At 39.7% G+C, this 13,470-nt stretch overlaps 1 protein-coding gene across 1 annotated transcript in view; it reads right to left on the bottom strand.

Moving 5' to 3' along the window:
* The window catches only part of bcas3 (BCAS3 microtubule associated cell migration factor), a 988,864-nt gene that overhangs the window by 964,944 nt on the left and 10,450 nt on the right, over positions 1–13,470 (bottom strand). Inside the window, exon 5 of the mRNA XM_055166948.1 lies at positions 10,992–11,098. Coding sequence (XP_055022923.1) covers positions 10,992–11,098 — 107 coding nt within the window. The remainder of the gene's footprint in view (positions 1–10,991; positions 11,099–13,470) is intronic.

Here is a 13,470-nt window from a genome sequence, read left to right as displayed (position 1 = left end):
CCTGGTCTAGTCCCTGGTCTGGTCCCTGGTCTAGTCCCTGGTCTCGTCTCTGGTCTCGTCTCTGGTCTCGTCCCTGGTCTCGTCCCTGGTCTCGTCCCTGGTCTCGTCCCTGGTCTAGTCCCTGGTCTAGTCCCTGGTCTAGTCCCTGGTTTAGTTCCTGGTTTAGTCCCTGGTTTAGTCCGTTGTTGAGTCCCTGATTTAGTCTTTGATTTAGTCCCGGTTTAGTCCGTTGTTGAGTCCTTGGTTTAGTCCCTGGATTAGTCCCTGGTTTAATTCTGGTTTAGTCCCTAGTTTAGTACCTGGTTTAGTACCTGGTTTAGTCCAGATAGTCTTGGTATAGTCCTGGTTTAGTACTGGTTTAGTCCTTGTTGAGTCCCTTGTTGAATCCTTGGGTTAGTCCTTGGTCTAGTCCCTGGTCGAGTCCCTGGTCGAGTCCCTGAGTCCCTGGTCGAGTCCCTGGTTTAGTCCGTTGTTGAGTCCTTTGTAGAGTCTCTGGGTTTAATCTTGTTTTAGTCCAGATAGACTTGGTATAGTTCTGGTTTAGTCCTTGTTTGTCCTTGTTGAGTCCCTTGTTGAATCCTTGGGTTAGTCCCTGGTTTAGTCCCTGGATTAGTCCCTGGTTTAATTCTGGTTGAGTCCCTAGTTTAGTACCTGGTTTAGTACATGGTTTAGTCCAGATAGTCTTGGTATAGTCCTGGTTTAGTCCTGGTTTAGTCCTTGTTGAGTCCCTTGTTGAATCCTTGGGTTAGTCCTTGGTCGAGTCCCTGGTCGAGTCCATGGTTGAGTCCCTGGTTTAGTCCGTTGTTGAGTCCTTTGTAGAGTCTCTGGTTTAATCTTGTTTAGTCCAGATAGTCTTGGTATAGTTCCTGGTTTAGTCCTGGTTTAGTCCTTGTTGAGTCCCTTGTTGAATCCTTGGGTTAGTCCTTGGTCGAGTCCCTGGTCGAGTCCCTGGTTTAGTTTTCCGTTGTTGAGTCCTTTGTAGAGTCTCTGGGTTTAATCTTGTTTTAGTCCAGATAGTCTTGGTATAGTTCTGGTTTAGTCCTTGTTTGTCCTTGTTGAGTCCCTTGTTGAATCCTTGGGTTAGTCCCTGGTCTGGTCCCTGGTCGAGTCCCTGGTCTGGTCCCTGGTCGAGTCCCTGGTTTAGTCCGTTGTTGAGTCCTTTGTAGAGTTTCTGGGTTTAATCTTGTTTTAGTCCAGGTAGTCCTGGTATAGTTCTGGTTTAGTTTCAGTTTAGTCCATTCTTGAGTCCATTGTTAAGTCCCTAGTTGAGTCCTTGGTTTAGTCCCTGGTTTAGTCCTTGGTTTAGTCCTTGGTTTAGTCCTTGGTTTAGTCCTTGGTTTAGTCCTGGTTTGGTCCTTGGGTTAATATTGGTTTGGTCCCAGTTTAGACCCCGATTTAGTCTTTGGTTTAGTCCCTGGTTTAGTCCTGGTTTAGTCTCTTGTTGAGTCCGTTGTTGAGTCTTTGGTTTAGTCCTTGGGTTAGTCCCTGGTTTAGTCTCTTGTCGAGTCCGTTGTTGAGTCTTTGGTTTAGTCCTTGGGTTAGTCCCTGGTTCAGTCCCTGGTTCAGCCCTGGTTTAGTCCCTGGATTAGCCTTAGTTTAGTCCCTGGTTTCGTCTCAGGTTTATTCTCAGTTTAGCCCCCGGTTAAGTCCTGTTTTAGTCCAGGTAGTCTTGGTATAGTTCTGGTTTAGTTCCAGTTCAGTCCATTGTTGAGTCCATTGTTGAGTCCCTAGTTGAGACTTTGGTTTAATCCTTGGTCTAGTCCTTGTGTAGCCCTGGTTTAGCCCTTGGTTTAGTCCCTGATTTATTCCTGGTTAAGTATCTGGTTTATTCCTGGTTTAGTCCTGGTTTAGTCTTTGGTTTAGTCCCTGGTTTTGTCTCTGTTTTAGTCTCAATTTAATCCCTTGTTGAGTCTGTTGTTGAGTTTCTGATTTAGTCTTTGGTTTAGTCCCTGGTTGAGTCCCTGGTCCCTGTCCTGAGAAATATTGTGATATTGTGTGATATAGCGGTTCCAGTAGTCTTGGTTTAGTCCTGGTTTAGTCTCTTGCTGAGTCTGTTGTCGAGTTTCTGGTTTAGTCCTTGGTTTACTTCCGGTTTAGTTTGTTGTTGACTCCCTTGTTGAGTCCTTGGGTTAGTCCTTGGTCTAGTCCCTGGTTTAGCCCCGGTTTGTCCGTGGATTTGTCCCTGGTTTAGTCCCTGGTTATGTCCCTGGATTAGTTCCTGGATTAGCCTTAATTTAGTCCTGATTTAGTCCCTGGTTTAGTCCTGTTTTAGTCCAGATAGTCTTGGTATAGTTCTGGTGTAGTTCTGGTTTAGTCCTTGGTTGAGTCCCTGGTTTGTCCCTGGATTAGTTCCTTGGATTAGCCTTAATTTAGTCCTGATTTAGTCCCTGGTTTAGTCCTGGTTTAGTCTCTTGTTGAGTCCATTGTTGAGTCTCTGGTTTAGTCCCTGGTTTAGTCCCTGGTCTCGTCCCTGGTCTCGTCCCTGGTCTCGTCCCTGGTCTAGTCCCTGGTCTAGTCCCTGGTCTAGTCCCTGGTCTCGTCCCTGGTCTCGTCCCTGGTCTTCGTCCCTGGTCTAGTCCCTGGTCTAGTCCCTGGTCTAGTCCCTGGTCTAGTCCCTGGTTTGTCCGTGGATTTGTCCCCGGTTTAGTCCATTGTTGAGTCCATTGTTGAGTCCGTTGTCAAGTCCCTGGTCTAGTCCCTGGTCTAGTCCCTGGTCTAGTCCCTGGTCTAGTCCCTGGTCAAGTCCCTGGTTTAGTCCCTGGTTTAGTTCAGGTAGTCTTGGTCTAGTCCCTGATTTAGTCCCTGGTTCAGTCCTGGTTTAGACCTGGTTTAGTCCCGGTTTAGTCCTACTGATGTTCAGTGATGTTAAAAGTCGCATCAATTAGACCTGCTTGAAGTTGGAAATTATTTGCCGTTACAAAAATGATTTATGAATGCACTTTATGAAAAAATATGAAAATAAAATACTTCAAAAATATCAGTTGTTATTGAAACTTTAAACTCTTGTTATTGAAACTTTAAAGGCCTGTGTGGAGTAGGTCTGGTCTGTCTTTAACCCAATTTGAAAACCCTTGGATTAAGTCAAGACATTTTAAGAGGAAAAAGTCGCATATTCACAGTTTCGTTCGCCTCCACAAAATATCGTAACAAATATCGTGAGATGTACATCGTGAAAATATCGTACAGAGAGATTTGGATTTTGTTACGCTCCTGTTCCCTGTGGACTCTTTTTGTACAGACCAATGGGTCAAAATGGAAATAGACGAGAATTTTAAATAAGTTTTTTTTTTCTATCATATAAATACTCTTCTTATCCAACAATCTATAAATCAAATCTTACTGGAATACAACAAAAAACGCTCGACAATTGCCAAGAAAATGTACAGAAAATAAAGACTGGGCCCCAGAAATTCTACACAGCGAAAAGTGGAGTGTTAAAATTGACTCCCACAGAATCAATTTTAACATTTTCTCAGAGTTTATACGAGTCCAATCTGTTCCAGAGTTAATTTAACATTTTTATTTAAGTAACACTGGACCAAAGTTCCCGTTTAACCCCGAAATCCAGAGTTATATTCACGTTTTGAGAGTAAACAGATAAAACTTTGTAGATTTATCCTGATTTAAGGAGAAGCTGAATTAACACTAAGAAAGTTGAATTAACACTAAGAAAAGTTGAATTAACACTAAGAGAAGTTGAATTAACACTAAGAGAAGTTGAATTAACACTAGAACACTAGAGAAGTTGAATTAACACTAAGAGAAGTTGAATTAACACTAAGAGAAGTTGAATTAACACTAAGAGAAGTTGAATTAACACTAAGAGAAGTTGAATTAACACTAAGAGAAGTTGAATTAACACTAAGTAGAAGTTGAATTAACACTAAGTAGAAGTTGAATTAACACTAGAGGAAGTTGAATTAACACTAGAGGAAGTTGAATTAACACTAAGGAAGTTGAATTAACACTAAAGAAAAGTTGAATTAACACTAGAGGAAGTTGAATTAATACTAAAGGAAGTTGAATTTACACTAAGAAAAGTTGAATTAACACTAAGAGAAGTTGAATTAACACTAAGAGAAGTTGAATTAACACTAAGAGAAGTTGAATTAACACTAGAGGAAGTTGAATTAACACTAAGAAGTGGAAGTTGAATTAACACTAAGAGAAGTTGAATTAACACTAAGAGAAGTTGAATTAACACTAAGAGAAGTTGAATTAACACTAAGAGAAGTTGAATTAACACTAGAGAAGTTGAATTAACACTAAGAAAGTTGAATTAACACTAGAGGAAGTTGAATTAACACTAAAGGAAGTTGAATTAACACTAAGGAAAGTTGAATTAACACTAAGAGAAGTTGAATTAACACTAGAGGAAGTTGAATTAACACTAAGAGAAGTTGAATTAACACTAAGAAAAGTTGAATTAACACTAAAGAGAAGTTGAATTAACACTAGAGAAGTTGAATTAACACTAAGAGAAGTTGAATAACACTAAGGAAGTTGAATTAACACTAAGAAGAAGTTGAATTAACACTAAGAGAAGTTGAATTAACACTAAGAGAAGTTGAATTAACAATAAGAGAAGTTGAATTAACACTAAGAGAAGTTGAATTAACACTAAGAAGTTGAATTAACACTAAGAGAAGTTGAATTAACACTAAGAGAAGTTGAATTAACACTAAGAGAAGTTGAATTAACACTAAGAGAAGTTGAATTAACACTAAGAGAAGTTGAATTAACACTAAGAGAAGTTGAATTAACACTAAGGGAAGTTGAATTAACACTAATACAAATTGAATTAACACTAAGAGAAGTTGAATTAACACTATGAAAAGTTGAATTAACACTAAGAAAAGTTGAATTAACACTAAGAGAAGTTGAATTAACACTAAGAGAAGTTGAATTAACACTAGAGAAGTTGAAATTAACACTAGAGAAGTTGAATTAACACTAAGAGAAGTTGAATTAACACTAAGAAAAGTTGAATTAACACTAAAAGTTGAATTAACACTAAGAGAAGTTGAATTAACACTAAGAGAAGTTGAATTAACACTAAGAGAAGTTGAATTAACACTAAGAGAAGTTGAATTAACACTAAGAGAAGTTGAATTAACACTAAGAGAAGTTGAATTAACACTAGAGAAGTTGAATTAACACTAAGGGAAGTTGAATTAACACTCAGGGAAGTTGAATTAACCCTAGAGGAAGTTGAATTAACACTAACAGAAGTTGAATTAACACTAAGAGAAGTTGAATTAACACTAGAGGAAGTTGAATTAACACTAGAGGAAGTTGAATTAACCTCAACCACATCAACTCTGGCAAATAACCCCAACTCGAACCCCCATTTAACTTTCAAATAGTTAAAATAACACTTTTGGTGTTAAAAATATTTTAACATAAAATTTTAACCCTCCAGTTTTTGCTGTGTAGTTCCTTCTGTATATATAAGAATAATCATGACAATTCTAATTCTGACTCTGACTTTTTTATTTTTTAAGCACTTTTGTAAATTAAACGGGCTCATATTACGCTACTTTCTAATGTAATAATGTTGTTTTCCTCAACTTTTGGACCATAAAACAAAAAATACACCAAAATAAAAGTCATATTTGCTCGTTTTTAATCCGCAGAAAAACATTTGTCCTTACTGTGAGCGGGCTTGCATCTCCACAAACCAGAATCCATTTACTTTACCGAAAATCGAGGAACACTGCGCAGCTCTTAATCCCAAAATATCGGCTTCAAACTGCTCCGAATTACGGCGAAAGATAGAAACCAGCTCTTGTGGTGAGTGCAAGTGTGATTTTTCCTTCTCTAATCAGCGACAGGAAACGCAGAACAAATGCGAAACGAACTTAAGGCTGTTTTTAATCCCATGTGGTGTTTTTTTACTCCGTAATTTAACGCCACTAAATGTAGAAGTGTTCTAAGTGGTCAGGAACATCATCGACTCTACGGAGAATCTTCCAAAGTCTGATTTTAATCTGTTTTTATGGCTATTTTTGAGCGATAAAACCACCTGTAGTTTAATAAAATGTAAAGTACAGCTGTTTAATGTCACACTTCGGAATATTAAAGACATCTCCATGGAAACAAGCACTTGACGGACGCAATAAAAACGTTAAACTGGAGTCAGAAATGAGCGTTATGAGAGCAGTGATGTTTCGGGTTCAATAGTTGGACCAAATTCGTCATAAAATTGGGAAATCGGGGTCAAATAGTGAATCATAAAGGGTTTATGAAGTGATGCGAAGAGAAATGTCGCCCTCTTGTGGTCAAAAAAATCATAACAACATAACATGTGGACTGAAAATATGTCAACATAACAAGAATTTAAACTAAAAAAAAAAAAAGAAAGCAAATCATAAGATTTGTATCATAAGAAGAAGGAAGAAGGAGAAAGAAGCAAAAGGCGACCAAAAAGAAGGGGAAAGGAAGACAATGACAGGAGAAAAAACGAAAAAGAAGACGGAGAAAAAACGAAAAATTAGACAAAAAAAGGAGAAAGAAGAAAAAAGACGACAACAAAAGAGGAAGAAAGAAGATGAAGGAGAAAGAAGACTAAGAAAGAAGGTGAAAAAAGGAGAAAAAGAAGACAAAGGAGAAAGAAGAAGTTAATGAAGAAGAAAGAAGAAAAGGTCAGAAGAAAAAGAAAATGAAGAAGAAAGAAAGAAGGAGAAACAAGGAAAAAAGATGAAAAAGAAGGAGAAAGAAGACGGAGAAAGATTTATGATATTTGATAGATTTTGACCAGAAGAAGAAGAAGAAGAAGAAGAGAAAGAAGAAAGAAAAAGAATAATAAGAAAAAAGAATTCAAAGAAGACGAAGAAGCAATATTTCTAGACAATAAAAAAGACAAAAAAAAAAAAAAAAAAAAGAGCTATTAAAAGAACTAAATATCTACAGGAAATATCTATAATTTAACAGTATTATTTTCCCCTGTGTTTTATTTCAGTTTGTTGAAGTGTATTTGTGTTCTTTCCTCTTGTGTACTTGGTTTTTGTATGTCACCCTGTGTATCTTGTTTATTGTTGCGACTTTTTTATTTATTTTTTTTACTTTTTTTTGTACCCTGCATTGGTGTCTTTGTATTTGATTATGTTGAATTAAAAAAAAAAAAAAAAAAAAAAAGGAAGAAGTTCTAAGTTGAGTCTAATTTGAAGTCCCATTTTCGTGGTCTTTGTCTCCCTCTAGTGGCCAGGATCATCACGGCATTAATTACACGAGCACACGGACTGTTGCGTCACGCGGCGTGGCTCTGTCTATTTTTATCCATTTTGTTGTTTTTAGTTGCCTGCGATTGCCACATCTCCACATGTCCTCGTGCAAATCTCTATTTTTAGATAATCGGGTCTAAAGAAAGAAGAAGGACGTGTCAGAACCAGTCCGACATTGATCTGAAAGAGACTAAAACAACAAAGAAATCATCATCTGCGTAACTTATTTTGGTCATAGGTAAAGTTTAGAGTTTAGTAGAAAATATGACTTGTGATTGTACTGACCAAAAAGCAAAAATAAGTTTTAAAAAAAAAGTCGAGACAAAACAATAACGAGGAGCGGTCGTGTGTGGGGGCTGGAGATCTGAGGAAAATATGTGTTTCGAGCTGTTTTTTTAAGTTTAAAGGCTCGGTTCCCCAAGATCCGGTGCTTTGATTTAGCGGTGGGAGGGTCGTTCTGTCCCACTGTTGCAAAAAAATAAAAAAAAAAAAATGTACACACAATAAATATTATTGTATGATATTCACAAGTAAACCACGACTCTGAACTACACACATGAACAGGGGGGAGTTTTTCTTCTTCCCTTCAGGCCCTGCCGTGGGCTCCGAGCCTCCGGTCTGGTCCTAGTCTCAGTCCCGGTCTCAGTTCTGATCTCAGTCTTGGTCTGGTCCCGGCCTGGTCCCGGTCCCGGTTCCCGGTCTCGGTCCCGGTCTCGGTCCCGGTCTCGGTCCCGGTCTCAGGCCCGGTCTCAGTCCCGGTCTCAGGCCCGGTCTCAGGCCCAGTCTCAGGCCCGGTCCTCAGGCCCGGTCTCAATCCCAGTCTTGTCTCGGTCCCGGTCTCGATCCCGGTCTCGATCCCGGTCTCGATCTGGCCCCAGTCTCAGTCCCGGTCTCAGTCCCGGTCTCAGGCCCGGGTCTCAGGCCCGGTCTCAGGCCCGGTCCCAGTCTGGTCCAGTCTGGTCCCAGTCTGGTCCCAGTCTGGGTCTCGGTCTCGATCCCGGTCTCCGGTCTCGATCCCGGTCCCGGTCCCCCGGTCTCGATCCCGGGGTCTCGATCCCGGTCTCGATCCCGGTCTCAGTCCGGTCTCAGTCCCGGTCTCAGTCCCGGTCTCAGTCCCAGGTCTCAGGCCCAGTCTCAGGCCCAGTCTTGTCTCAGGTCCCGGTCTCTGTCCCAGTCTTGTCCCAGTCCCGGTCTCAGTCTGGTCTCAGTCTCGTCTGGTCCCGGTCTGGTCCCGGTCTCAGTCTCGGTCTGGTCTCAGTCTCGGTCTGGTCCCGGTCTGGTCCTGGTCTCAGTCTCGGTCTGGTCTCAGTCTCGGTCTGGTCTCAGTCTCGGTCTGGTCTCAGTCTCGGTCTGGTCTCAGTCTCGGTCTGGTCTCAGTCCCGCTCTGGTCCCGGACCTGGATCAGTCCTGGTTCAGTCCGTATGCAGACACAGAAGTCACGTAAACGGGAAACGGCCGTTATCCATTTTTTCCATTTAAACACAAAATCGAAAACTGAAAAAACGAATCATTATCTGTTTTTTCATTTTGGTTTTGGAGACAAACAATGAAGAAAACTGTTGTTTTTTCGTTTTCTTAATTTTGGTTTTATATTGAAAAACGAATGAACGAATGACACACAGCGGAGACGGCGCCGAGCGACCTGCGCCACGATCTGCCAACGGATCGTGGACGTCTGTATCATCTGTGGTCCGAGCTTTCAGCAAGACCAGAATCATCACTGAACTGAACTGCAGGGAACAGTAACCACACTGACTCGGATAACGACCAGAGGGATGCGGACGTGATGGACGCCGGAATCGCCAAACTGTTTGACTCGGACACTGAAGATAAAGACTTTGACGGATTTGTGGACGAGGAATGAACTGAAAAAGTGAGTGTAATGTGTTAATTTTAGTTAAACTGAACAATTATGAGTTACTGTGAATACAAGAACAATTTAGTTGTGAGGCCAGAATTGGAAACTGAACCGTGAAATTTATATATTAGGGATTATGTTCAAATCTCGTCTCGTGGAAATTCTGTCTCTTCCCAACCCCTAAATTAACTCATGCTTTAAAGTTTTTTTTAGTCTTATTCCTAAAACAGACAAACATCTTTGCTTCACAATAGTTCTTATTTCACTAGATTTAAACTGAAGAAAACCTCTTAATTTAAAGTGACTAATTCTTAAATAAATGTCCAAAACAAACATGTTGACGCTGACAAATGTACTCAGGCCTATTTTAGAAGAAATACATGACATTTAGATCTAGAGTCTTGTTCCGCTGTTGTGACACTTTTACCAATCAGAATAACAATCCAATCATTGCTCCTGATCGATCCCAGACAACAATTTAGCGTCTCAGACAGTATTTTTTTACGAGTTACAATTGAACAAAGTTGAGAGTTACTGTTAACGGTTATGTTTCGTTTAATGCGCCTTATCATCCGAAACGGTTTATATGTGAAAAAAGTTCAAAAATAGACCATTCAATGACTTATAAATCCGTGTATCATTCGTTCATTCGTTTTTCAATATAAAAACAAATATAAGAAAACGAAAAAACAACAGTTTTCTTCGTTATTTGTCTCCAAAACCAAAATGAAAAAACGGATAATGATTAGTTTTTTCAGTTTTCGATTTTGTGTTTAAATGAGGAATGGAAAAAATGGATAACGGCCGTTTCCCGTTTACGTGACTTCCGTGACTGCGATGCTGGACTTTTGCACCGCATACGGAGTGAACCAGGACTGATCCAGGTCCGAGACCAGAGCGGGATCAGAGCGGAACTGAGACCGAGACCAGCGGTCCGAGCGGTTCCGTGTCATCGTCTGCGCGCTGGTTCCGTGCGGGGAAAGTGAGAATGTTCTGTGGACTACAAGTCCGGACGGGCTGCTCCAGAACCGCGGCTGGTTCCCAGGTGGTGCAAAGCATCCAACTGACGCTTTCACACCAACGAAAATGAACCGAACTAAGAGCTTTTGGTTCAAATGGACCAGGTCCGGGATCAGACCGGGACCAGAGCGGGCCTGAGACCGAGACCGAGACAAGACCGAGACAAGACCGAGACCAGATCGGAGGCTCAGAGCCCAGGGCAGGGCCGGAGCTCGAAGCTGAGGCTCGGACCCCGCGGAGGCTCAGAGTCAAAGCTTGGAGTTCGCCCCAGTCCCGCTCTGGTCCTGGTCTGGTCCCGCTCTGGTCCCGCACTGGTCCCGCTCTAGTCCCGGTCTGGTCCCGGTCTGGTCCCGGACCTGGATCAGTCCTGGTTCAGTCCGTACCCGGTGCAAAAGTTCGGCATCGCAGTCACGGAAGTCACGTAAACGGGAAACGGCCGTTATCCGTTTTTTTCCATTCTTCATTTAAACACAAAATCGAAAACTGAAAAAACAAATCGTTATCCGTTTTTTCATTTTGGTTTTGGAGACAAATAGCGAAGAAAACTGTTGTTTTTTCGTTTTCTTATTTTTGGTTTTATATTGAAAAACGAATGAACGAATGATACACGGATTCTTATAATCCAGTGCGCTCTATAGTGCAGAAAATACGGTATTATATTCTATTCACAAGTAAACCATGACTATGAACTAAACACATGAACAAATATTTTTTTAAATTTTTGAAACTATGTAATGAACAGGGGTGAGTTTTTCTTCTTTCTGCTCCTTTTCGAGAAATGTGCTTTTCTGTTGTTTACAATGTTTATGTAGTGTGTTTATGATGATTGTTTCTCTCTTAGCACAAACTCACATTAAAATATCCAGAACAATAATTATCTTTGTACTTACGGAGACGCTCCAGACCTGCAGCCCGTCGGTGTATCCGATCATGAGGCACAGAGGAGGTTCTGTGGTCCCGCTGTGCATCTCCATGAACTCAGGGTTACGCGCCGTGTCTGTGAGAGGGAGAGGACCGTTTAATGACTGGTAATGAGGCTCTGCAATTAATCTTTGTGTCACATGATCTCCAAACTCTTATAACAGAGTTGAAACAATTTTAAAGCTTAACAAAGTTTATTCTAGTATATTTATTTCATTTTTTTTAAAGATAAAGATTGTAGAACAGCTGGATATATAGTTTATTTTGGATACATTTATTATACATTTTATTATTATTGTTTTATTTATTTATTCTATTAGTGTCCGATTAAAACATAATTCTGCAGATTTTTTTGTTTTTGTTTGTTTTGTTGTTTTGTTTGTAAAATGTGCTATACAAATAAAGTTGGACTGGACTGGATTATGTTTTTCTATGCATTATTTCATGTTCAAAGTTTATTTTATTCACTTTATGTTTTATACTTCACAAAACTGCTCTAAGGTTCATGTTTGTAGCTGATTTTTATTTTCAATTTGGAAGTTTTTCACAAATTATCAATAGCAAAGAGGTTTTTTTTAAGAGAAAGAAATGCTGAATAAACGCATCGTGTAACAAAAAAATTATAATTTGAATAATCGTGATTTCAATATTTACCAAAATAATCGTCCTGTTAAATCCTGTTTTAGACCTGGTTTAGACCTGGTTTTAGACCTGGTTTAGTCCTGGTTTAGACCTGGTTTAGACCTGGTTTTAGACCTGGTTTAGACCTCATTTTAGACCTCGTTTTAGACCTGTTTTAGATCTGGTTTTAGACCTGGTTTTAGACCTCGTTTAGTCCTGGTTTAGTCCTGGTTTAGTCCTGGTTTAGTCCTGGTTTAGTCCTGGTTTAGTCCTGGTTTAGTCCTGTTAAATCCTGTTTTAGAACTGGTTTTAGACTTAGGTTTAGACCTCGTTTTAGACCTTGTTTAAGACCTGGTTTAAGACCTGGTTTTAGACCTGGTTTTTGACCTGTTTTTTGACCTGTTTTAGAACTGGTCTAGAACTGGTTTAGACCTGGTTTAGATGTGGTTTAGACCTCATTTTAGAGCTGGTTTTAGACCGGTTTTAGACCTGGTTTTAGACCTGGTTTAGAACTGGTTTAGACCTGGTTTAAATCTGGTTTAGACCTCATTTTAGACCTGGTTTTAGAACTGTTTTAGACCTGGTTTAGACCTCGTTTTAGATCTCGTTTTAGACCTGTTTTACACCTGGTTTTAGACCTGGTTTTAGACCTGGTTTTAGACCTGGTTTAGTGTCCGGCAATGAGTGGAATTACCAGAAAAAAAAAAAAAGAAAAAAAAAAAGGGATATAGCCCCAAATGTAAAAACAGGAAAATACCGCTATGTAATCCATTTATTTCAACAAAGTAACTGTAATCCAATTACCACTCACTGTAACAGTAACTGAATACAATTACTCATAATTTGTACTCTGATTACATAACTCCGGTACATGTAATCTGTTACTCCCCAACACTGCGCGTCTGTGAGTAATGACCGTGCTGCAGGATGAATTCTCACGATTTTTGTGAGTTCATAAGAATCCTGGTCATGGTCACATTTTTATTTAGCGCTTTTTTGTGGATTCAAACCTCCAACCTTCAGATCAGTGGACAAACACTCTACCAACTGAAGCATTTGTTTGTGATTGGTCCAAACTGACCAATCCCAGGGCAGCTCTGCGGTTTGGGTTGAAGCCAGCGCCGAATAAACCAAAATGAACGAATGAATGAAGTTTATTTTTGGTGGTTCTCATTTTGCCAAACAATAAATTTTCTTTTTGTAATGGTTACAACCTAAAAAAGGACTGGACTGAAGTAAACCCAACTTCACCACGACATGATAACTCAGCAAAATACAACAATATACAACATAAGAATAACAATTTACTTTAATCAATTTCCTGGACACAAAACTCTTGCTTCATATAAACCGACTTATAACAGTTTATATGTATAAATTAAGTAGGGACGGTACAAAATCTCGTGAGACAAAGTTGCCACAAGAGAAAAATGATCTCGTGAGATTTTTTTCCCCAAGTGTTGGACAAAAAACGGTCATGTGTCGGTGAGTCACGTCTCTTACAGTTCCAAAAATCAACACTAGAATGGAAACAAAACTATGAAATCAAATAAATAAAAAGTTGTGAGGCCAGAATTGGAAACTGAACCGTGAAAATTTATATATTAGGGATTATGTCCAAATCTCGTCTCGTGGAAATTCTGTCTCTTCCCAACCCCTAAATTAACTCATGCTTTAAAGTTTTTTTTAGTCTTATTCCTAAAACAGACGAACATCTTTGCTTCACAATAGTTCTTATTTCACTAGATTTAAACTGAAGAAAACCTCTTAATTTAAAGTGACTAATTCTTAAATAAATGTCCAAAACAAACATGTTGACGCTGACAA

Source organism: Boleophthalmus pectinirostris, unplaced genomic scaffold, assembly GCF_026225935.1.
Source record: "Boleophthalmus pectinirostris isolate CB_2022bp ecotype Guang Dong unplaced genomic scaffold, ASM2622593v1 HiC_scaffold_9, whole genome shotgun sequence".
Taxonomy (NCBI): Eukaryota; Metazoa; Chordata; class Actinopteri; order Gobiiformes; family Gobiidae; genus Boleophthalmus; species Boleophthalmus pectinirostris.
This window is presented reverse-complemented; position numbering and strand designations above follow the sequence as displayed.